We start from the raw sequence: 24,057 nt of genomic DNA, 5'->3' as shown, positions 1-24,057 counted from the left end.
GGGGATACAGTTGTTTCTTCTTCCATCAAAGGCAAGAAAATGTTGATGAGATTATCTTCTCCTTTCGCACCCAAATTCAATCCTCCCGCGAAGACCACGATCCGGCCACGAGATACAAATACGCGGATCAAGGATATATCTGCGATCACCAATCATCACCCAAACCTGTAGAAAAGCCAACATTCTGATTACAGACATTGCAAATCGCTTCCGTCGTACGGACGCTTGATTTTGGGATGGGGAGGGTTCTGGTGATTTTGACGACAGCCGCGGCGGTTGTGGCTTGTTCGGTGGCGACGGTGATGGTGAGGAGGAGGGTGAAACGTCGGAGGAAGTGGAGGAAGGTGGTGGGGCTATTGAAGGAATTGGAGGAATCGTTTGAGACGCCGTTGGGGAGGTTGAGGCAGATGGTGGATGCTATAGCTGTTGAGATGCAAGCTGGCTTGGTCTCTGAAGGAGGGTCTAAGCTTAAAATGCTCCTCACTTTCGTCGATGATCTTCCCAATGGGTGAGAGATATTCTTACATGTTTCAATGCTTGTTGATTTGGTGACATGTTAGAGAGCAAATGTGTGGACCATGAAATAAAAAGTATTTATTTTGATAAAATGGCTTGTTAGTTTTGTGGAGTTGGAAGTTTTTTTAGTTGCTTAATTGTCATAATGTAAGTATCTTTATGTAATGTATGAACCCCTTTTTTATCTCAGGAGTGAGAGAGGAACTTATTACGCACTTCATCTTGGAGGCTCTTACTTTAGGATTATAAGAGTTCATTTGGGTGGCCAAAGGTCGTCTCTTGAAGTTCAAGATATCGAAAGACACAGCATACCGACCTCTTTGTTGAATAGCACCAGCGAGGTAACTATGCTTGCCCCCAAGATTGCTCTTTTCCTAGCTCGGTTTATAAAAATCCAACAGAGTAGTATACTACTTGTTTATTTTTGATTCACAGGTTCTCTTCGACTTTCTCGCATCATCTTTGCAGAGGTTTATTGAGAAAGAAGGACACGAGTCCATTTCTTCACAAGATGTGAAAAGGGAACTTGCGTTTACTTTTTCTTTCCCAGTTAAGCAAACCTCCCTCTCTTCAGGAGTTCTCATCAAATGGACCAAAGGTTTTGCAATTAGTGAAATGGTTAGTTCAAATTTTCTGCAACCTCTTTTTACTTGTCTGCCATCTAAAGGTTACTTCTAAGGCTTCATTGTATCATCTCAATCTGTGAAGAAATTAATATAATTGTTGGATCAAGTCAAGCGTATAACCTTCACTCTCTATGTTAATTTGCTGACGTATAATGTGATCCATCTTCTTGCATTTTGAGTTCGGTTGGGGTAAATATAATCGCTGATGCTGCGTCAAGCGGTAGCGCATCTAAAGTTAACTATTTTCTTATGTTTCTCGACACATTGATCATATTACTTTAGGCTGGGGAAGATATTGCTGAATGTCTACAAGGAGCGGTGGACAGGAGAGGGCTGGATATACACGTCGCAGCTCTTGTAAGTGCTTTGTTACTGCAATAGACTCATATCCTTGGGGGAACTGCTCCTTCATCCATTACAAATCCTTTGAAATTTCTCCTTTCTGTTTCATATTCCGTTTACAAAATTCTTTCTAACGGAAGAAGCATGGGGATTGGTTCTAATATTAGTTTCACTGTTTAAGCAGGTGAATGATACAGTTGGGGCCCTGTCCTATGGACATTATCATGACCCAGACACGATTGCCGCTGTTGTATTTGGAACAGGTAGTAACGCTTGTTACCTCGAACGCACTGATGCAATAATCAAGTGTCAGAATCCGCGCACAACTTCTGGAAGCATGGTATTCATTCTAAGAAACCTGCATTTTAGATTCCTCTGGGTTTAGTGTAAAATATTATCTTGTAATGCTTTCCTCTTTATGTGTTAGGTGGTGAACATGGAGTGGGGAAACTTTTGGTCATCTCGTCTTCCAAGAACTTCATATGACATTGAGTTGGATGCAGAGAGTTTGAATTCAAATGACATGGTAATGTGTTGCTAACTTCTCTTTTTCCTCTTTTCGTTTTATCAGGCTTTAAGGCTTATCATCAGGTAACTAATGAGCAGTAAAGATGAACTGGTGGGTGTTTTTAATATAGGGATTTGAGAAGATGATAGGAGGGATGTATCTGGGCGACATTGTCCGCAGAGTAATTCTTCGTATGTCACAAGAGTCTGACATCTTTGGACCCATCTCATCCATTTTATCGACGCCTTTTGTTCTAAGGTACATTTCCTTTTGTATCTTCTTCTGTATCTGAAGGTTTTTACGACTTGCCAGAGCTAGAAAGCTTAAGTAATGGCAGCCAATAGTTGTATTTTGTGAGTTTATCTACACATGTTTTAAATCAAATACTTGTTCCAATCACAGAACAAATTCAGTCTCAGCAATGCACGAAGATGACACACCCGAGTTACATGAAGTAGCAACAATCTTGAAACATTTAGGGGTAAATGATGTTTTGCCCTATAAATGAATGATTACCTACAATCCCATGACTTAACCACCATCTCCTTTGTTCATAACAACAGGTACCGAAGGTACCACTGAAGGTGAGGAAACTTGTAGTGAAGATATGCGATGTAGTGACACGCAGAGCTGCTAGGCTAGCAGCAGCAGGAATCTCAGGAATCTTGAAGAAACTGGGGAGAGATGGGAGCGTAGGAGAAGGAAGAAGAAGAAGTAGCGATAAGCAGATGATGAGAAGGACAGTGGTGGCAGTAGAAGGTGGTCTCTATTCGAATTATAGGATGTTCAGAGAATACATGGACGAAGCTTTGAGAGATATATTGGGAGAAGACGTGGCTCGACAAGTAGTGATCAAGGCCATGGAAGATGGCTCAAGCATCGGCTCTGCATTGTTGCTGGCTTCATCTCATAGCGTTCGAACCATATCGAACATATGAATAGTTGCGTAGTTTAAGAATGTATAGTTAATCGATTGTTTCAGACGCATGTAGGTGAATATTTTAGTCTCTTCTGCTCATAATTATATGACACTAACTATTTAATGGAAAATTTTAACACTATAGTATTAAAAGACAACGAATTAAAATATTGTTCAGAAAACGATAAATCCGAAAAGAAATAGATTAATTGAAGTAAAAAAACGAAAAAACATAAACCGATGTTTCAGAGGATGTCGTTGTTACAACTCGAAAAAGAAGCCGACAGAGAAACGCACACTAAAGATATGACGAACAAAGAGAAGCTTGAGGTTTGGTTACTCATCGCCTTGGCCATCTTCCTTCACCAGTTTGATCATGTCATCAATTCGCAGAATGGTAATGGCTGCCTCTGTCGCAAACTGGTCACACAACAAAGCTCATTTAAAGTTTAAAGACACAACTCGATTTTATGAGAATCTGTTTGATGTGAAAAACTAAGTCAAAATGCTTTACCTGGATGATTTTCACTTTGCTCATCGCTGGTTCGATCACTCCAGCTTCCAAATTGTTACGGATGGTTCCGTTGACAAGGTCAAGTCCCATGCTGCATTTGCGTTTAAAGATAAAGCCAAATGAGCTAACACTTTCAAGCAAGACCTCAAGGGGAGAAGACACAAACAGCAGTATTGCATTATTACCTTGAATAGTGCTTCTTATCAGCCTTGGTTTGTGCGGTGTGGTGGTATGCTCTTAGTTTAGCTACCAGCTCCGTTGCATCCTTGGCAGCGTTTACTGCAAGTACCTGTAAATAGGATGATAACGTTGGATAACAGAAACAGATGAAAACATTGCTTATTTTAATAAAATTGATATGTCGCACCTTCGGTATAATCAGTAGCGCATCTGCAAATTCAGCAATTGCCAATTGTTCACGAGAGCCCAAGGTTGTAGCAAGGTGCTCCAAATACACAGACAATGCTGATTCAACTGCACCTCCACCTGCAACCACCTGTTTTGATACGAAGCAGAGTAGAGTGTTGCTTAAACCAGAAATGTGATAATCATTACTAAATGCAAGGAAGGTCTCTCTAACAGGTAGCAAGAGGATATTACCGTGTTGGATTCGAGGGTCCTCTTCACAATACATAAAGAATCGTGAAGCGCTCTCTCCATCTCATCAAGCATGTAGTCGTTCGCACCTCTCAAGATCACGGAAACCTAATAGACAAAAAAACTTGTCAAGTCATGACAAAACTAGACTAAACTCTCATAGCAATCAATAACTTCTGGGAATAACTTCAAATGAAATATATGATTGATTTCGTGTGATGTAGTAGTGTCAACAATTAAGCATGATCCAAAGCAGAGAGCAAATGGCATACCGCACTGCTTGTTTTAGTTCCCTTTATCAGCACAACATCATCATCTGCGATTCTCTCCTCCACAACTTCGTCTGCAGATCCAAGGTGTGCCGGATCAAATGTTTCTTCGCCCTCCATGTCAGCAAAAGTGGTAACCTACAAACAAAGAACGAGGATATCACTTAAAATCTTCAAAATTAAGAATCATATTTTAGTTTTTGTAACTTAGATCTAGTGCTTTAAATATTAAAAATGTAGAATAGCTGAGGAAGTACCAGAGTTGCTCCTGTTGCTTTGGCAACATGGCGCATGTCTTCTTTGCGGACACGCCTAACAGCAATAGCTCCTGCCTCTACAAAGTACTGAAATAAACGCAAACGAAGTGAGAACACCAGGATTTCAATAACTTTGACGAATAAACATAAAGGAAAGTAATACTCAAATACTTCCCAAGTAATGCCTAAGGGTAGAGAAAAAAATTATTGGTCTTCAGTCTTACTTTAAGTGCCATGTCGTCAATTCCCTTGGTGGTCAGAATAACATTGGCCCCAGCTTTAAGAAGTTTCTCTATCCGCTCTTTGGTCATGTCAGCTTCTCTGTAAAACAAATATTCAGCAACATATTTTTATACAGAAACACTGTACGGAAGATGGATGACATAAGCAGTACAAGCGTACAATAGAGATAGATATCTTAAGCTTTCTCTATCTCGTACACCCCATAAGGATTAAGAGCATTTGTAGAAGGAAAAACTAAGTACTCTCTCTCAATGTAAGAAATTTAGTGAAAGTTACCTTTGACGAATTTTTTCAAGTTCTCGTGGGTCGTTTACAACAACTTGGACACCCAGCTGCATTTTCGTCTTCTGAAGATTAAAGTCGAGGCAAGCAATCTTCGCTGGAGAAACTCGCAATGGCATCCCTTGGGCAGCACGGCCAGTGTTGAGTGCATATCCATTCAACAAATAGCTGTCTTTTGCACTTTGTCCATGAGCTTTCAGGATATTAATCCCCTACAATGTAGTAAGCAGAAGGGTTTAAACACAAAAATATCCCTCACACGAGATGCTATGTTTAAAACTTTAAGAGAGGAGCATAAACAGACCTTGATAGGGTATTTTATCTCCCCTCGCTGATTTGTCATCTTAACTGACAGAACTGCATCCACAACCTTGAAAATAAAAAATGTGATTATAACAGTTGCAACATGCAATGATACCGCAAAAAATATCAACGGTTTTTCCAAACCTTAGACGGAATATCTAAGACAGACTCATGTAATTGACAAAGAATGAGAACTGGAAGTATACCAAATTGGCAAAGAAGTCACTGTCACCAGAGATCAGTTTGGAGGACATGCTTGTTTTAGCACAGTTAATCAATGGAGCTTTCCCAAGCTTTTCGACCTATAGAAAAGCAATAGTAGTAGTTAAGTAACGGGGCAGAGACAGATAACTTACCCAACCACGCTGACACAAACACATGTCCCAAATAAATTTAAGTTTCCACATGATGTATATACTACTCAGAAAAAATAGACCAGATGCGAAAATATAAACAATCACAACCGGACTAACCTTAGTTACCAATTTCTCCTCAATGTATTTGCAAGCTTCTCTCATCGCTAGCTGTCAACAGTAACACAGCTTATGAACACAATGAAAAAAAATCTGGAAAGCAGGTGACTACATAGGAGTGGGAGCTTACCCTGTATCCACTGATAATTGATGTAGGATGTATTTTGTTCCTAACCAAATCATTTGCCCTCTGCAAAATACATAGATAGGACCATTAATCATCAAGACGCAGTTACCATAGACAAGATGAATAATAAAAATAAAAAAGAAAAAAACCTTGAGCAACTCAGCAGCAACAATAACAACAGATGTAGTGCCATCACCAACTTCTCTATCCTGGAGTTCAGCTAACTCAACAAGAACCTGTCAAGACAAACAGAGACCAAGGTAACTAATGATTCACTCACTATAACAAGCATATAAACGTACAGTAATGATAAATATGTAAATCAAATAATTAACCTTAGCAGCAGGGTGTTCGACCTCCAACATCCTAAGAATGGTAGCACCGTCATTTGTAATGGTCACATCACCAATATCATCCACCAACATCTGAATTTATTATATTAAATGCAAATCAGAAACCAAATAAATAAATCTCAACACAGTAACAAAGCAAGTAGAGCCAGAGTACGTACCTTGTCTAGTCCGACGGGACCAAGGGAGGTTTTAACAATATTTGAAACAGCTTGACAAGCCATCACTGCAGATAATTATCAAATCAAACGTCACGTAAAATTAGTAAACAAGTAAACAAACCCTAGAGATCGAACACTGAGAATGAAATCAGCCGAAAGCTTAGGGGAGAAGAAGGATACCGTTCTGAGTACGGACATCTTGGCCGGATTGCCTTTCGCCGGAAATATCAGGATTTTGAGCGGAGATCGACATATCAAGTTAAGCGATGAAAACGAGGGAGGTGTGAAAAGTTCCCTAGATCAGAGATCTGAGCTCGCTGCGAGAAGTGCAGATAGTTCGCCTCTCTAAACAATGAAAAATGATTCACTTGGATGGGACAGTGAGACTCCGGCGGGTTTTGTTAACTTTCAAGGTTTCTTTCTTTCTGGAGGGTGCGGCCAGGTTATGAACGAAGCGGTGTCGTTTTCATGTTGGGCTGAAAGACCATATATACTCCGGCCCATCTTCTATAATAATAGGTCAAAATTAGCAATATATTCCTATTTCCTACAACCTTTTTCCACTATTATCTGAAACAAAGAGTTTTTGATCTGGTTTGTATGGAACATGTTATTGGTTTTTATTGTTAAGTAGCAAGACTGTAACTGCAACATAAGGGTTTTCGATTGCTAAGACTTGGCACGAATTGAGATTACAAAGTACAAAAAAAGAAACATGATCTTTTGAATGCAGTTACAGAGAAAGAGAATCATGCGTTTAAAGGTTTGTAGAGCTTCTCCACCATCTTCCTATACTCTGTACACCAGCAAACACACATAAGAGAACATTCATTATTGATGATAAAAACTGAGAAAACCAGAGAGATGTGTTAGTCTATTTACTATTACTGCAAATTACCTTCTTGGTTGCTCCAAAGCTGAGCTGCTTGATTGTTCAATGGTGAGCTGATGTTCGGTTCTGCTCAAACAAAACACGGAGAATCAGATCTTGGATCAAACCAATTAAGAAAACTCAACGGTCAGCACATAGGTGTTACCTCCAAGAAGGCTTTGAATTGAGAGCAATATCGTCCTCACATCATAAGCGGACGACCATTTATCCTACAAACAATGTGAAACCAGATTTTGCTTTTAAGTGTACTAGTGCTTCTCTGGCATATCCATGAGATTAACCAGTAACACAAAAGTAGTTGTTGTAGGAGCAAAAATGATTTGTTATGTACCTGAAGAATGTCCAAGCAAATATTGCCATAGAGATCCACATTGGGGTGGAAGCAGCAAGTCTCAAACTTAATTTTGGGAGGTTTGAAAGGATAATCGTTGGAGAAAGAGAGTGAGAGTCTGTAGTCAGTTCCTTCAAACACAGTATCTTTGCTTCCTGTGATTGTTCCTTTCCAGCAGAATATGTTGTCTTCCTCTGGGAAAGCCGATATCCCTGGATCACCTCCCATCTGAGAAAACAAACATCAAAATCAAAATCAAAATCAATAGGTTCTTTTTAGATTCGGGAAGAATGGATTGATAGCTTACCATTAAACCCATTAGTTCAGATTGCAGCCTGTGTATTAAAGGGAGACAATGGATTAGGAAAAAGTCATGAATTTGCTTAACCTAAACGTGAAATGTGATATGTATACAGATTAATGCATCGTTTCTTCTCAGAGGAATTCTAGCGAACAGTTGGTAGACAAGAAGAGAAACGATAAAATTCACAAGGGAGATAGAGAAGTCACAATCAGTTTTTGCTCTCTAAAGATAATCTAGAAGCATATGTACGATCACAAGAAATGGATATGGGTGGAGCTAATTGCTAAATCTAAACATGAAATTCCATAAACAAAAGAAAAATCAAATCCAAGCCAACGGATTCAAAAGAAATTCCCTTTAATCGGATGCGAAATATTCTAAGATCGAAAAAAATGGCACAACCTTTTGAGAACGGATTGGCTATCGACGGTCTTATTCGGAGGAGCAGGTTGCTTCGATCCGGCGGCTGCCGGCGTTGTCTCCGCCGGAGTATTTCCTTGGTACCCATTCACCGCCGCCATCCCTTTTTCGGTTTCTTCTTGATAGACCAGCAACGCGACAATCGAAAATTTATGAAATTGAATTGCTTTCTGTCAAGGAGAAACAGATTCACGAATGATCGAAGCAGGAGAAAGGGATGAGAAAGAGCGTTCTCTTACTTTTCTTTCCCCACAGAGAGAGAGAGAGTCTGTGTTAAATGGATAAAAAATAAAAATAACTAATTACACTTTATTAAACAAGATATATAAAATAAAAATAAAAATAAAACTAAAAGCTTAAATATCTATCTAATCTATTAAAACTGAAGTACACATTAAAAATAACCCTAATTTTTTCTAAATATTTACAACTGAATGCCACTGGTTTTAAATTTGTAATTGTAATTAATCCAATAATAACCATATATTTGAAAAAGATATAAACAGAATCAATACAAACAAATTTGTTAATAAACAATAACTCCTGATTTTACTCTTCTTTACATATAAGATATATTAATAACATTATTTTTGGAAACAGTTCGGATTTTTTTTAGTTAAAAGAAGAAATAAACATATATATTAATATTTATGTTCAATGGATATATATTAATAACATTATCTACGACCCATCTATGAGAAGAAACATTTATATATATATATATATATATATATATATGGATTTATGAATAAGCAAATAGAATTTTATACAAATAATTCAAAATCAAAAGCATGACCTTTTTTATCATCGGCCCCTAATTCCACAAACATCTTTTAACAAAAACCAGAAATGAGTTATTCTATAACCAAAATAAAAAACCCTGAAATGAACTATTATAGTTCATATCTAATATATAATATTAAATTCATTTTCTTTAAAAACATTATAGTAGTTTTATACACATAAGTAGATTTTGTATAATACATATTTCTATTTTACAAACATATATAATTAACATAAAATTTATACACGTAATTAGATTACAAATATTTTGAAACACACAATTCTACTTTATATCTTATTCTAATTAAATTTTAACAAGAAAAAAATTAACAAACAAATCTCACGCTTTAGAAGAACATTTTCAGAATCAACAAACGTGCACGCCTAAACAAATTAGTGAACAAAAAAATTAAACCGGTCACCAGACGTACATATGCTTAAACAAATTATTGAACAAACGACGGGTTAATAAACTATCAACAACAAAAATTATCCTGCGCTTTTAAAGCGCGAATCAAAATCTAGTTTGATTATTAAGCTAAATAGCCTTTGTTTTTTCGTAAAAGAATAGCCTTTGTTTTTCTTTTTAACTCTTTATGTTATTTGGTTTTCATGTTTGCTTGATTGAAATATACTATCAACTATGTAATGGAAAAATATTTCAAATGGTTTGGAAAATTGTCGATTAAAAAACACTAGAATTTGATCCGCGTGACCATATGCTTTGTTTTCATTTTTATAAGTAAATTGTTGTTTTGTATAAGCTGTATAATATAAATTTACAATTTACATGTATTACAAAATTATTTAATATGACATTTTAAACATAATAATTTTATTTATTATTTTAAGTAATTATATTTTATTTTAACGGTCAATTGTTGGATTTTTACATATTATGAAAATATGCTGCCAATAATATATTAACAGACTAATTTCTATTATATATATATATATACATATATATATATATATATATATATATATTATATGAATGATTAGTTTCAGGTGACTTTTATCTTTTAGTCATTATTAATAAGTAATAACCCCAAAACTTTGGATAAAAAGTACCAAATCTTTAAGAAACTAATTTACACACCTATACTAAGGAAAGTAGAGGAAGAAGATAAACAACCTGAGGGAGAAAGAATAAAAGCCAACCACCGAAAAACCAGAATCCAAGCTTGAGACCAAAAATAACATTCCAAACCCACAAAGCATACACAGAGGAAAACACTATTCAAACCTAGACTGGAAAACATGGAGAAAGAAAGAGCCACCAGTGACGCGAACATCGAACCGTGGAGCCGTCCTCGAGCTATGAAAGATAGCATAGAAATCAGATAACAAAAAAAAACAGATCTTGAAAGCCAAGACGAGCATGGACTATCGACGGCAAGCCAACGACGAGAAAAATAACATCAAAGACAACTAAACACTGGCCCTACCCAAAAAAAGCAGTCCCTGACATCAGCAAAAATCTAAGGAAAAAGAGGAGGAGCCAAATTGACCGGAACAATCTACAACACCTTGAGAAACAACCGCACAATTGGAAACTCATAAACCCGATCTACAACAAATACCAACTAATCTCACGAGAAAAGAATGCGAAGAAGAACAAGAGTACATAGGTGAGTCTTTTCCGGTGATGGTGAGAAGCACCACACACTGAAAAGGTAAACAAAATACATATATGGTGACAAGCTGAAGGTCAAAATATGAGAAGAGAACAAAAACATATTAAAAGAATAATGTTTAAAATTTTGAAAACATAGAATATAATTTTGACGTTAAAACCATTAATCTTAAAATCAACAAATGCATAAATGCAAAGTAACTGAAATTCAATATGTTTTACATCAAATACTCACTTTGCCACTAACAAGTAGTACTATACACAACAACATATTATTGAAAAACAAACACAAAATATATTAACTTATCATCTACTACTACGTAACACAATAAAAATACCAAATAATGCTTTTAACAAATAAAAACGATCACATAATTACATTATTCAAAAAATCATACTTAACAATATATAATAAATAATATTTAACCCGAAGCGCGTAGATGCCTCTAGTATATAATAAAAATGGGTGAATTTGCATAATTTTCTTTCAATTAGGTTATAGTTCAGTTGAGCTAGCAGGAATCGATCGGTTCAATACGTAATAACTAAATTAACTGACATAAACCGCAGTAGAGCAAATTGACCAAATTTTACTCAACAAAATTTTAGGTTTTCACCCAATAGCCAAATAAACTGATATATAAACCGATTTTGGTTCAATCGAGAATAGATAATAACATACCAAAACATTCAGTCCGGTAGAATTCATTCATTGGTGTGTAAAAATTTGCATCCCCACACTTATAAAATATCTTCATAACTATAGATTTTAGTAAAAAAAGTAGATTAACCAACTATTTTTATTGGGTCAAATTAATTAGAGAAACCAACCACTAACTTACCCAAAAAGATGTATGTAGGCGAATTTACACGACATGTGACTACGTTCCTAAAAGGAAACTGTGGCACTGTCTTCGTCAACACGGTAATCAAAGAAACGCTCCGACTGCATCCGCTTGGACCTCTCTTACCAAGAGAGGTTCAACAGCAGTGTGAGATCGGAGGTTTCCTTATACCGGAGAACACATCAATGATCGTGAATGTGTATCAGATAATGAGGGATCCAACTGTGTGGGAAGAACAATTCATGTTTGCGCCGGAGAGGTTTTTGGTTTCTCCAGAACCAGATAAAGTAAATAAATGTCTTCCTTTCGGAAGTGGCAGACGTGTGGGCCCAGCTCTCGGTACCGTTATAGTGGCAACTGCAGTAGCTGTTATGGTGCATATATTTGATTGGAACAATGAAGGAGGCGTCGATATGGATGAGCACCTAGAAGGAGGCATCCTTAGTTTGAAAATAAGATTTTATAGTCTAAGCATGACTCATCTTCTTAAATTCACTCGTGTTACTCAATTTTTTTTTTGTACCATACGTATGTGATGGATGTGTTGTTGGCAGTTTATGGAAGCAAAAGTGATGAGTACAAGATCATGTCAAAGTTGAATTAACTAATTAAACTTATAAAAATATTTGTCATTGTTAAGCAAAAATAAAGTAAACCAAAAGCAAAACAAACAAAAAAAACACTGAAAAATAATAAAATCATGACTTAAGAAACTCATATAAATATTAAAAATTATTTAGTTAAAGGCGTATTAAAAATTAGAAAATATAAACGGATTTTAAATTAAAAGTAATTTTTAATTATAAAAAGTGTGCAAATAAACAACGTCAATAAAAATAATCTTTTTCCTAGAGTGTTGGAGAGAGTGCTCTTCGTTGCATTTGAAATGAAATTCACCTACTTATACGTAATAACTACTTGCTTTGAAAAAAAGTTGTAATGTATTATATGGATTGTTGCTAAGTTATTTTTTATATATTAATAACAAGTTTGAATCAATTGTTTTGAAAAATCGAAGATCCAGCATAGAGCATTTTCATCAGAAAAGGCCAAACCATATATGTTATATTTCTTTTATGATATTTTTTTTTCTTTTAGATATGTCTATAATATTACAAAGAAACCATTCTAAAAATTTTGATGTAAAAGTAGTTAGACCTATACATTACTATTTATTAGTTTTTAGTCTTACAATAAATTAGTCTAATAATACAATGTCAGTTAAATACACTATATTTTCTCATCTTACAATACTAAAAGTTTTTTAACTAGAGCTCTCGGCCTATCCACCTCAGCAAAAAATTCACAACCTATCAAATTGCCATGTCATCACAAATAACAAAAAAAATTCTTTTTTATTTTGCGATCTCTCTTTTCGTTTTCTTCCTCAAATCAATTTTTCCCTTTAATATTCATCTTCTCAACTTCTTCCCTGTAAATCCTCCGTAGCTGTTTCTCCCACATTTACTTCCATTAGTTAATTTACCAAGCGTTATGACACTTTTAGCTTTTCCGATTTATTAATGATTGATTTATATATAAAATTGAACAATGGCCAAATTAGATTCTCACTTTCTCTCACTATTAGATTTCTGGATTATGATCTTATTGGTTTCAAACCCCAAAATCAATGCGTGGAGGGATTCAGATTTGATATCCTCATGTAATTTTAAGTAAGTTCTCTCATATTGTATCTTTTCGCATGAACATTGTAATTGAGTTGTTTGTGTGTATGTCTTTTTTGTAGATTGTGGATCACTGGATCAACATGGGTTTGCAAGGGAAAAAATCTGGGTAATCGATGACAATCTACCTCCATGAGTTCATAAAATCATCATTAGTTGATCTTCATCTCAAACCATCAGAAGAGGACTTAAAGCAATGGTTTGACAGGTAAAAGTAAAACCATCATCATCCTTTTATGTTCTTTATCTTTATAGATTCTGAATTTTATGTGTGTGTTTCTTTTTTGAGTTCTGGGTTTCACTTGCTATAGATGGCCACTCAACATTGATTTCTTTAGAAACATCAATGGCAAACCCTTCAGATTCTTATTTGCATATCATACTTACCTCGCTGTCTCAGATATAAGGTAATTTGTACTCTTTATAAAATATATATCATCAGCAAAATATTCTGTGTTTGATGAATCATTCAACGATTGAAGGGTTAGAAACATTTGTTAATCGCTGTTAAGATCAGTCTCTGCTTTGATCAACTTGAACAACAGAGCAAAGGATTCTGATTCTGTCTGTTTTGGAATCCCATCCTAAAAAAAATCATCCACTACAGAGATCATGCAGAGGAATAAGCTTGATAATTCTAAAATCTTATTGCAGATGCTGGCTTTTTCTTACCAGTCTTACAAGAAAGGCCCAGTTCCAAGAAGTTGAGCTGGAAAAACAGCCAAGCAGCTCAAAGAGGCGTTTACAATCTCTAGCGAAGAAACGAACAGATGTGCGGCAACAAAAAAAAAGGTTATCATATCTCTTACCGCATAAGTAATTTCAAAGCTCAAAATTAGTAATATGCTTTATGCGAGTACGAGTGATTTCTTATGACTCCGTTATCAGCATCACTGAAATTATGCAGGTGAAATACATGGCTGAAATATTACCCGTTCGATCAGCTCGAACTGTGAAGTCTCCTCCGTCCCTTGATTCATTTGGTTCCAGTCCAGGCCGCATTGACCGTCATAATATCTTAAACCAACCAAATGGGAACGCGAGCAAAATGGTGTAAATACCATAATGTTTTCTAATTGGACCATTACACATGTACTTGGAAATGGAGAAGCATCGACTGAAGCACATAACAAGAATGAATGGGTTGAGAAAGATGCGCCTGACGTCTACATCATTCTTACAGCCTTAGCCAGTGGTGTTACCGACCTCAAACGTGTCCGTTTCAGGTACAATCATATTTTATTTCCCCTAGAAAAACATCAGTTGTAGTTTTGCTGACTCTTCTATTTTATGACAGCCGAAAAGTGAGAAACAAACGTAATAGTGGTGGTCAGATAACAGAAGAAGAGTCTACGAACAATACAATATACGAATGGTCGACAAAACCAGTACGGAAATGCCTCACTGAGACTCTTTTACCCCAACCATTTCTGTGATTTTCCCAAGCCCGAGGCATCTGAGTGCAAATCTTGGGATATAACATATCTTCTATATATAAAGATAAAAAATTTAAAGTTTTGAAAGTGTTTTACGTCTTCTTTCATTGTAGTTTGGGGGCTCTGTGGTGTTTATTGTGAGAAGGTAGTAAATTCTACATGTAAAAAATCTGTCCTCACGTCCTCACAATGGGTTTCGATCAGATTTGTAGATTCATTGCAACATTTGGGAAGTAAAGAACTACTACAGATTATTACAACCATTTCTTTCACGGTACTCATGATGACTTGAGGAAAAATGTTTCAGAAGGTTAGTTTTGATGAGCTGAGTTTTTTTGTTAGTTTAGAGGATATATTAGATTTTCGGTGAGGGTTTATAAGTTTTTCAGTGATCCATATTGTACATCTTTCAGGGGACTAGCTTTCTGCTTTTAAATGGTCTAAGGAATAGTGTGAAGCTTGATCAACCTTCTGATTTATAACGTGAGACCGCCAAAGATTATAAAAGAAAACTGTTAACTATGATCGATGCGGCGAAAAGACATTACAGTGGTAGATCTCCTGGATAATTTCCCTGAGACACTCGCAAAAGCGAGAGTCTTTGAGATTAAGTTATACGAAGAAGAACAAGGTTCGATGTGAATTCAAGAAAGAGGAAAGGAAATATGTTTATAGATTCAATAAAGATGAGAAACGTGGAAGAGAACAAAGCATTGATCACAAACCAACCAACCATACCCGACTAGACATATTTCTAACACCGAACACAGCATGGAACATCAATTGTATTTATTAAAACAGAGACAACCATTTTCGCATGCAAAAAATATCTTATTTCAATTCATTTAACCACTTAACATTCTATTTATTACCTAACCTAACACATAAAAACGATTCAATTCATCTCAGAGAAGAGTTAAATGACCAATGGCAACATCTTTCACAAACCACCAACCAAGAGTTAAATCAACAATGGCAACTACATTCACAACATATATCACAAACCCCAAACAAAAAAAAAATTACAAAGACTTATCCAATTCATCAAAGCAAACATAAATGTTTTATCCAATTCTAATCATTTCAAACACGAATAATACGCATGGTTTTAATCCAATTTGCAAGAGCAAACATAAATCACAAAGCAAAGAGCAAGGTTTTATCAATTCAACAGAGCAAATGCTTAATCGTATTTAAAATAGCAAAGAACAATCTTTTATCTAATTCAAATGATCAAAGATTCAGCTTTTACCTGTATGAACAATCGTCGGGGTTTTATCTGACGGGGACCTCATTCTTGCCTCTTGATCACTCCATCTCGAGCCTCTTGATCAATCCATCTCGAGACACAAATACAGAAAAACAAAACAAAACGCATCAGATGGTTTAACTTCTAAACATTAACGATGAAGGAGCACAATCTAATAAGACATGCATGATTGATTAACAGATCTTTACCTTTCCATTGACCTGCGCAGAGACAGCCACCGTGTTCCTTCGTCTCCGAGAGCCACCAGGAGAGAGATGTCACCGTTCACCGCTTTCCTAAACACTCCGAGAGCCACCATGAGAGAGATCTCGCCGCTTTCCTTCGTCTCAGAGAGCCGCCGGATAGACATGTCGCCGACTGACTTCGTCTCCGGGAGCCACAAGGAGAGAGATGTCGCCGGCTTCCTTCGTCGACGAGAGTAACCGATACAAAGGACGCCGATTTCCTTCATCGACAAGAGCCACGGAGATACACGGCGTTCCGTTGACGAGCGCCACCGAAGGACAGTCGAATCGCCTTTTCGCCTAGGAGAGGAGACAACCGGAGAGAAAAAAAGAAAAGAAGAGACGAAACCGAAGCAACGCGGACACCCCTCCTTTCTCCCATTGATGGCTGACACGTGGCGCTCAAGAGACGCCCCTTCTCGGCCTTAATTAGGAGACGTCTTTTGGCTAATTCTCTTTTCTTCTATTTCTTTTAATCCCATTTAACATAAGATACACCATTAAGATACATCAATAAACTTGCTCTAAGTAATCTCGATGGGACCATTAAATATCGCAGTCCAAAGAATATGTAGTCGGAAAATAAAGTTGTGACATCACAAGCATTATCTTAAGATATATTAAAGAAAAATAAACACATATTTTTAAAAGTAATGCATTATAATAAACTGATTCAAATTTACAGAGAAACTGTTACTGGCTTCATCATCAAATTTTACATTTTACTTTGACAACACAAAAAAACATAATCGTGAACTTACATACAAGAGCTGAAGCAAAACATTTCACCTACAACTAAAAAGAAAAGCGTCAAGAAAATTATACCGAAAAGAACCATTGTTCTTCTCTTTCAATTGTTTATGAATTTTAAAGTACATAGGTTTGTTTTCCACCAGAATTAATAAAAAATATTATAATTCCCTATAAATAAGAAACTTTTGTACATACATTTTATATATAAGTATAAACCAACCATTATATTGTTTGTTTTACATTCATAATTGAATTATCTTTATATTTTTTAACACTTAATATATTATGAGGTTCAATAAAATTATATCTAAAACTGCATTCTATGAGACATATTTTATATACACCAATAATATAATAAAACTAATATGAGTGTCAAATTTCAAAAAGTTAATTAATGTGTATATACACTAAAATAAAATATTTTTATTTTATAAAAAATATATCCTTAAATAGAAAAATCTAGGGCAATTCTCTCAAATAGCTCTTTTTAAGTTTTTGTCACAAAAATAGATTTCAAGAAAAAAGACAAAAATAGCCCCTTTTTATTTTGAAAATTTTAATATTTATTTTTTATTTCTTAAAATTTGAAACTCTATCCCCAAAACCCCACTCCTTACTTCTAAACCCTAAGTCTAGATTAGTTAACCCTAGGGTACATTTTTTCCCTTTAATAAAATTTCTAAACCCTAAGTCTAGATTAGTTAACCCTAGGGTACATTTTTTCCCTTTAATAAAATTTCTAAACCCTAAGTCTAGATTAGTTAACCCTAGGGTACATATATACCCTTTTTGTAAATTAATAACTATATAAATTAATAAAATACCAAAATACCAATATTATTAATTTATAGAATTTTTACTGTATATATATATCTGAAGTAGGTTTTTATCCTTTTTATTAGATCAAATAAGCAAGCAATGTACCAAAAATTGAACCATAAGCACATTTCTTAAAAACAACCAATTTTTTAGTTAATTATCTATACATAATTAAAAGTCAGCCCGGTATATTTCGGATAGCAGGTAAAACAATGTTAATAAACATATTTTAATATTCATATAATCTGTATGCGGTAGTTTGGCACTTTTTAAGAAACTATATTTCTGAATGCCTAAATAGATCTTTTGAAAGTTATTTTAGAAAATTCGTTTTGTTTAGATCCAATTTTTAGAATACTATTTTCTAAAATTTAAAGTTGCTTGGAAGACAATGCATATTATAATATTTCAACTCTTTTTCGTCGCACATACTTAAGAAAAATATTTTTATAAGTTTACGAAAATAAATATTCTAAAATGTATAAAATTTACTTAAAACATAAATTCAAAAGACAAAATCCGCGCGTAGCGCGGTGAAAATATCTAGTATAAAAATATAACCAACCAAATCATATTTACGTAATTATATTCAACATATCTTTTCAAACTAATACAAAATCTTTGTTAACCCACATTAATTATTTCTAATGATTTAAATGTTGTCTTTGTCAATACCAAACCATTCCATACATGAGTTAAAAACAAAACACAATGTATTTTTGACAATTCAATCATCGTAACGGCTAACTTTGGTCTCTCCAATGATCAAACTAGAAAAAATGCTAAATGTATTATGTTGTGGATTGTTGTAAAGTTATTTAACAAGTTTAACGTGATTGATATTGTCATGTTTTGTGAGATCGATGATCTATCATCACAGAAGGCCAAAACATATACCCTTTGTTGAACCATCTCCGCCTCACCCTTTGCTGAACCACTCTCCTCTTTCCTCCTTGTGCAGTGAGTCTATGGATCCGGTCGTTTCTCCATCGAATAATAGGTTTTCAAAGGCATCTTTGGTTACCTCCGGAGCACCAGCGAGGCGCTGGCTCACCATCGGAACCGGGCCTTGGGTCTCCTGTTAGTCGCCGACTGCGCTCGAAGCTGGGTTAGTTTTGAGATCCGAGACCGGAACACCAGACGCGTAGCTGTCGTCGCCGTTCCTGCACCTGTCGTCTCACTCCAGTAGGTTTCCGCTAGCTGCTTGTCCAAGGTTTCGTAGAGCTTCTCCTCTCAGATCAGGTGAATAGGTGGTTCTGAGGTAAGCCACTGAAAACCTCTATTCCTTAGTTCAAGAGACAACAGTCATGGCGATTTCTGGTTCTCAATTTTCTTTCTCCTTCTTGCTTCCGATGATGTTCACGAGGGATTTGAGGATAACCCTTTTCTCGGCGTCACCTGCAGAAAGATGGAGATTTTCTTTCACCAGTTGAATCGTCTGCTTCAAGGAGTCTGTTACTCCTTGTGCTTCATTTCTTGTAAACCTTTGCTCTGACAGTTAGCTTTTTGTATCACCAGTATCCTTGTTGTACCTATGTGTCGCGTGGCCGGATGGAGCTTGAATAGACCGCATCCGCTTGACCGTCGGTGTGGATTCGGGTCTACAACTTGCTCTTTGTCGAGATAGCTAGAGGTTTGTCCTGCTGATGACCTCCTTCATCGGTGTCCCGGGGTGGAAGCGAGCCATCGCCGTTGAAGCTGTTGGTGCCACTTAGGTGAGTTCGACGGAGCATCCTTTCAGTCTATACTCTTGATCTGCAGGCCAGTCCAGCTATGCAAGAAGTGCTTTGGTTTTAGGAGTCCTAGAATTCTAGTTAGTTTCAAGCTGTCCATGTTCTTGGAAGTTTTGAGCTAACTTATTAGATTTTTAGGGGTTTTTTAAAAAAAAATTGCGGCCCTTAGAAATCAGATTGGCTATTAAAGCAGATCTTTGTGCAACTAATATTATAACCAAACCTTCATTTCTGTGGAATGATATTTACAATTTAGTAAAAAAAAAACCAAACATATACATTATGTTTCTTTAATTATATTTTTTCCTTGGATATATCTTTACTTTTAATATAAAACTAACATAAACAAACCAAACAAAACCACAATAGACCATAGTTTGTCATACATAAAGCTTCAACAATCCTAATACTGTCTCCAATGGTGCATCATTCCGAGTGAAAACATCAAAAAGTGAAAGAAAACATTTTCTAAATAGTACATCATTTTGAAAGAAAAATTAGGTTATAATAGTATCCGTTCAAATTTAAGAAAATACTATTCACAATCTCATTTCTACTACTAAACTTTATATTAACAAATTGATCCTTAAATTTTTATATAGTTTTTTTTATATCTAAAAAGATTAAATATTTATGTTTTATACTTGATTGAAATTAATAATACTTTCACTAATACAATTATAATTAAATATAAATCATTGTTTATTATTTTAGAAAAGAAATTTATGTATAAAATAAAGATTTATTTAAAATAAAAATTATAGTTGGGTAAAATTTGTAAGTTTCTAAAATACATAGCATTATTAGAATTGATAATTAATAATAGAATATACTTGGAGTATTCTATTTTGAGGGAATAAATGAAAATAATCATTGGAGTAAAATAAAACTCATTTTGAGTATACGGAAATTTTTTATGACAACATTAGATATGACACACCATGTTTTCAGAACTGGGCCTAAATGCATATAGGCCTGGGACTTCGAAAAATTATGCTATTATTAGACGTTAATTCCAAGTAGAAATAATTAAGACCTGATTATGGCAGTTTGGTTTTTAGTATAATTAAAATTAAAAATAAATCAAAATTAGATATTATTAGAAGAAACGTTTCTTAACCAGGGACAATAAAACCATGATTATTGCAGTTTCTTAGCTAGGGTTTTTAGTGTAATTAGGATTAAAAATAAATCAAAATTAGCTATTATTAGAAGAAACTTTTTTTAATCAGTACAATAAGAAACATTTCTTAACCAGGGACAATAAGACCACCATTAACGCACAACCCCTAATGTGGGGTTCTTATTTATTTATTTTTTATTTTTTATTGTCTGAGAAAAAAATAAAAAATAAAATTAAAAAAGTTAACTAATCGCGGACCGCCACATGTTAGTGGAGCCTGTAAACACAGTGCAAGCATCAGAAAAACAACGCTGCTTATTTTGGAATTGAAAGCATCGTGGCTTATACTGTTTTGTGGGGCCTATACTTAAATCCGCAACTGCTTTGCAGATGCTCTAAGAAACGTCTCTTGATCAAAATTGGCCTTCTTCTCTCCACATCTCTCTCGACTGGGAATTGATCGATACCTATCAATCTCGCCGGATTACCAACCGCCGTCGTACGCGGCGGCACATCCTTAAGCACCACCGAACCCGATCCAATCTTAGCCCCCTCTCCGATCGTAATATTCCCTGTTCCTCCGAGCGTCATGCCGTAGAGAATCGAGACGTTATCTCCGATCACCGCCGTCTCTCCGATCACCACCGTCTCTCCGATCACCACCCCCGTCGCGTGGTCAAACAGAATCCCTTTTCCGATCTTGGCTCCAAGGTGAAATTCGACGGCGAAAGCTTCTCTATTTTGGATGAGTAAAGCGAGGATTTTTCTGTCTTGAGTCCAGAGCTTGTGAGCGATGCGATGAGCTTGACAAGCGAGAAAGCCTTTGAAGCTTAGGAAGCAATGGACGTAGCTTAAGCAAGCTCGGTGTCTTTCCTTTGCTGCTATTAGGTCTCGCTTCACCGACTCCACCATCTCTGGGCTTTCTTTTAAAACGCTGATGAACATCTCGAGAATGGTGTTGCTTGGTAAGGTTGAAGTGCTGAGCTTTACTGAGAGAATGTTCGCCAAATCAGAATCTAACGACCGGTGCGATGTATTGGAAGCGTGATAGTAGCTTGACAAAATGGGTTCTTGCTCTACGTCTGATTTGGCTTCTTCAAGCATCTTGACCCAGAAAACGAAAACGAAATCAAAGGTTATCTCTTGATCTTTTGGGTTATCTTCTCTTAGATGTTGTATACTTGTAGTTGTAGTTGTAGATGAGTCCTTGCTTAGATCAGTAGATGTTTGCTTTTGAGTTTTGGCAATGTAATGGTGTTATCAATGAACTCTGGACTTGATTTGTATTCGGCCAGCTGTGAATTTTATGATTTTGAATTTGATTTTGAACAGATTACCAGTGGAACTGAGTAGCTTTGTGTTGAGTGCTGGTGCTAGGTATTAGTTCTTCAAGGTTAGTCTTTTCCACCTCAAAACGAGTTCTTCCTTAGTAGTAACATTGTAATCTCTTTATTAATCATTCTTTAAAGTTTTTTTTTGTTTCATAACCTCCTTTGTTATACATATTACAGTGAGGAATTCTTCAAAGAAGCTGGCCAAGTTGTTGACGTCAGATTTGGTATGTCAAACGATGGTGATGGCAGATTCCTTTGCTTTGGCATGGTTGAGTTTGCAACTCCCAGAGAAGCACAGAAGGTAGTGATAATTATAATAAGAGAATACAAACGATTTTTGCTGGGTTTTAAATTGTGCCTGAGTTAGGAATCGTTTGTATTATCTTGTAGTACTACTAATAGTTAGTTTTTTGTTTTGAAAGCTTTATACATGTATTCATCTGATAGGTTGATTGCTGATTTAACCCATGCACTGGAATTTCACGGTAGACCTTTGCTCGGTCGTCAAATGCGTTTTGAGGTTTCTCAACAGAGAGGACAAAGACACACTTACACTCCACAAAGCAGCAGTTAAGTATTAATTATTTTCTTCCATGTCTTCTTGGAGCTGGTTTCTTTTTGTGTGTGGATGATGTTGTTCTTGTGTTTATGGTAGTGACATGGAGCATGGAATATCATTTTTGACATTGTAGTCGAAGGCCTAGTTTCACTCCCACAGGTTCTTTAGTTAGGAAAGCGCCAAACTTCTCATTTGAATGTTAGTTCACATGTATGCTTAATAATATACTCGTTACGTTGTGGTTATGGTTTAAGTAATATACTCTTTTTGATGTCTCTGGATGTGTTGTACTTTGTTCTTATGGATTTGATCAACTTGTGTGGTAGTGGTCGGAATGCTTTTTATCTTTAAAAAAATATGTATTTTTTTAAGAACCCTTAAATAAGAGACTTGCATTGGAGACGCAAAATTTTTGAATCTCTTGATTATGTCTCTTAACCTCACATTTACTACTTAATAATATTAAACAAATACTAAGAGACTCTAAAAGGAGCTTTAGGATAACCAGAGAGCATGTTCATCCATTAGAACTTTTAATGGGCTCTTAGGAGTAAATTAATAGTTAATAAAGTGATTTGAGTAGTTAAGAAGTTCTAATGGGCCCTTAGGAGTAAATTAATAGTTAATAAAGTGATTTGAGTAGTTAAGAACCATTGTTTGTGGAAATTATGTTTTCCTCTTTCAAAGGGGTTCTTAAATAATTTTTTTTTTAAGTTGAATGATTTAAAATAAAAGCATACATTAAAATCACTTAATAAAAATGACATAAAAGCTTATTAAAAATACAAATACAAAGCGTAAATGAGAAAAAACCGATTAGTTGAAATCTTGATTTGTTCCAAATTTTTGCCATATATGTTCAACCAATTCAACTTTCAATTGTTGATGTATTGTATTATCACAAACTCGATTATGAATGCTCATCATATTGTCGAGATTTGAATGCATATATGTAGAATTCGTGAAATCCACTTGTGAACTTCGGTTTGATTCCGGTTGTGTGAAAACTGATACATCAAACTGAGTGTACCCATCTCGTTCGTCTTCTACGATCATATTATGTAGAATGATACATGCTCTCGTTATCTTTTCAATTTTTATTTTATCCCACAAAAGAGCTGGATTTTTGACTATGACAAATCGAGTTTGCAAGACCCCAAAAGCACGCTCGACATCTTTACGAACAACTTCTTGATGTGTAGCGAATAAGGATGCTTTCGGACCTTGCGGGAGTGGAATAGATTGGACAAAATTAGCCCATTTTGGATAAATACCATATGTGAGATAGTAAGCCAAATGGTACTCGTGTCCGTTGACAATGTAATTAACTTTTGGAGCTCGACCTTGTAATATATCATCAAAACCCGGTGATCGATCAAGAACATTGATATCGTTTAATGTACCTGGAGGTCCGAAAAACGCA

General features: G+C 35.5%; 6 protein-coding genes and 3 long non-coding RNA genes across 9 annotated transcripts in view; 5 read left to right on the top strand and 4 right to left on the bottom strand.

Annotated features, from left to right (window-relative positions):
- The first annotated feature begins 4 nt into the window (after positions 1 to 4).
- LOC106295487 (hexokinase-4) lies at positions 5 to 3,064 on the top strand. Its single transcript, XM_013731404.1, has 9 exons — positions 5 to 508; positions 707 to 857; positions 952 to 1,134; positions 1,425 to 1,499; positions 1,669 to 1,824; positions 1,912 to 2,010; positions 2,123 to 2,250; positions 2,395 to 2,473; positions 2,556 to 3,064. Exons 1-9 carry the CDS (start codon positions 237 to 239, stop codon positions 2,928 to 2,930), a joined length of 1,518 nt encoding a protein of 505 aa, XP_013586858.1. The 5' UTR covers positions 5 to 236; the 3' UTR covers positions 2,931 to 3,064.
- On the bottom strand, positions 3,059 to 6,910 carry LOC106295486 (T-complex protein 1 subunit alpha-like). The gene is made up of 17 exons (XM_013731403.1): positions 6,668 to 6,910; positions 6,488 to 6,552; positions 6,312 to 6,401; positions 6,126 to 6,212; positions 5,980 to 6,039; positions 5,850 to 5,900; positions 5,583 to 5,678; positions 5,378 to 5,443; positions 5,068 to 5,285; positions 4,773 to 4,869; positions 4,549 to 4,635; positions 4,295 to 4,429; positions 4,026 to 4,130; positions 3,793 to 3,921; positions 3,611 to 3,714; positions 3,426 to 3,516; positions 3,059 to 3,331 (listed from the first exon to the last, which is right to left on the bottom strand). Exons 1-17 carry the CDS (start codon positions 6,738 to 6,740, stop codon positions 3,248 to 3,250), a joined length of 1,638 nt encoding a protein of 545 aa, XP_013586857.1. The 5' UTR covers positions 6,741 to 6,910; the 3' UTR covers positions 3,059 to 3,247.
- A 169-nt stretch (positions 6,911 to 7,079) lies between these two features.
- LOC106292606 (ubiquitin-conjugating enzyme E2 19) lies at positions 7,080 to 8,723 on the bottom strand. The gene is made up of 6 exons (XM_013728223.1): positions 8,417 to 8,723; positions 8,018 to 8,045; positions 7,711 to 7,938; positions 7,525 to 7,588; positions 7,386 to 7,445; positions 7,080 to 7,283 (listed from the first exon to the last, which is right to left on the bottom strand). The coding sequence occupies exons 1-6, from the start codon at positions 8,533 to 8,535 to the stop codon at positions 7,237 to 7,239; spliced, it is 546 nt and encodes a 181-aa protein (XP_013583677.1). The 5' UTR covers positions 8,536 to 8,723; the 3' UTR covers positions 7,080 to 7,236.
- A 2,980-nt stretch (positions 8,724 to 11,703) lies between these two features.
- On the top strand, positions 11,704 to 12,302 carry LOC106345080 (cytochrome P450 705A20-like). The gene is made up of 2 exons (XM_013784343.1): positions 11,704 to 12,133; positions 12,253 to 12,302. Exons 1-2 carry the CDS (start codon positions 11,704 to 11,706, stop codon positions 12,300 to 12,302), a joined length of 480 nt encoding a protein of 159 aa, XP_013639797.1.
- A 769-nt stretch (positions 12,303 to 13,071) lies between these two features.
- LOC106343529 lies at positions 13,072 to 13,881 on the top strand. Its single transcript, XR_001269975.1, has 3 exons — positions 13,072 to 13,371; positions 13,446 to 13,790; positions 13,866 to 13,881. It is a non-coding gene; the product is annotated as an uncharacterized LOC106343529 (long non-coding RNA).
- On the top strand, positions 13,881 to 14,174 carry LOC106343530. Its single transcript, XR_001269976.1, has 2 exons — positions 13,881 to 13,947; positions 14,038 to 14,174. It is a non-coding gene; the product is annotated as an uncharacterized LOC106343530 (long non-coding RNA).
- Positions 14,175 to 14,178: 4 nt separating this feature from the next.
- Positions 14,179 to 15,388, top strand: LOC106343528. Its single transcript, XR_001269974.1, has 3 exons — positions 14,179 to 14,609; positions 14,681 to 15,129; positions 15,233 to 15,388. It is a non-coding gene; the product is annotated as an uncharacterized LOC106343528 (long non-coding RNA).
- A 681-nt stretch (positions 15,389 to 16,069) lies between these two features.
- Positions 16,070 to 16,559, bottom strand: LOC106343526. The gene is made up of 2 exons (XM_013782765.1): positions 16,278 to 16,559; positions 16,070 to 16,159 (listed from the first exon to the last, which is right to left on the bottom strand). Exons 1-2 carry the CDS (start codon positions 16,538 to 16,540, stop codon positions 16,111 to 16,113), a joined length of 312 nt encoding a protein of 103 aa, XP_013638219.1. The 5' UTR covers positions 16,541 to 16,559; the 3' UTR covers positions 16,070 to 16,110.
- A 4,524-nt stretch (positions 16,560 to 21,083) lies between these two features.
- Positions 21,084 to 24,057, bottom strand: part of LOC106345079 (serine acetyltransferase 1, chloroplastic-like) — a 3,656-nt gene continuing 682 nt past the window's right edge. Inside the window, exon 2 of the mRNA XM_013784342.1 lies at positions 21,084 to 21,906. Within this exon, the coding sequence (XP_013639796.1) occupies positions 21,084 to 21,906 (823 nt within the window). The remainder of the gene's footprint in view (positions 21,907 to 24,057) is intronic.

This window comes from Brassica oleracea, chromosome C5 (assembly GCF_000695525.1).
Source record: "Brassica oleracea var. oleracea cultivar TO1000 chromosome C5, BOL, whole genome shotgun sequence".
In the NCBI taxonomy this organism is placed as follows: domain Eukaryota; kingdom Viridiplantae; phylum Streptophyta; class Magnoliopsida; order Brassicales; family Brassicaceae; genus Brassica; species Brassica oleracea.
This window is presented reverse-complemented; position numbering and strand designations above follow the sequence as displayed.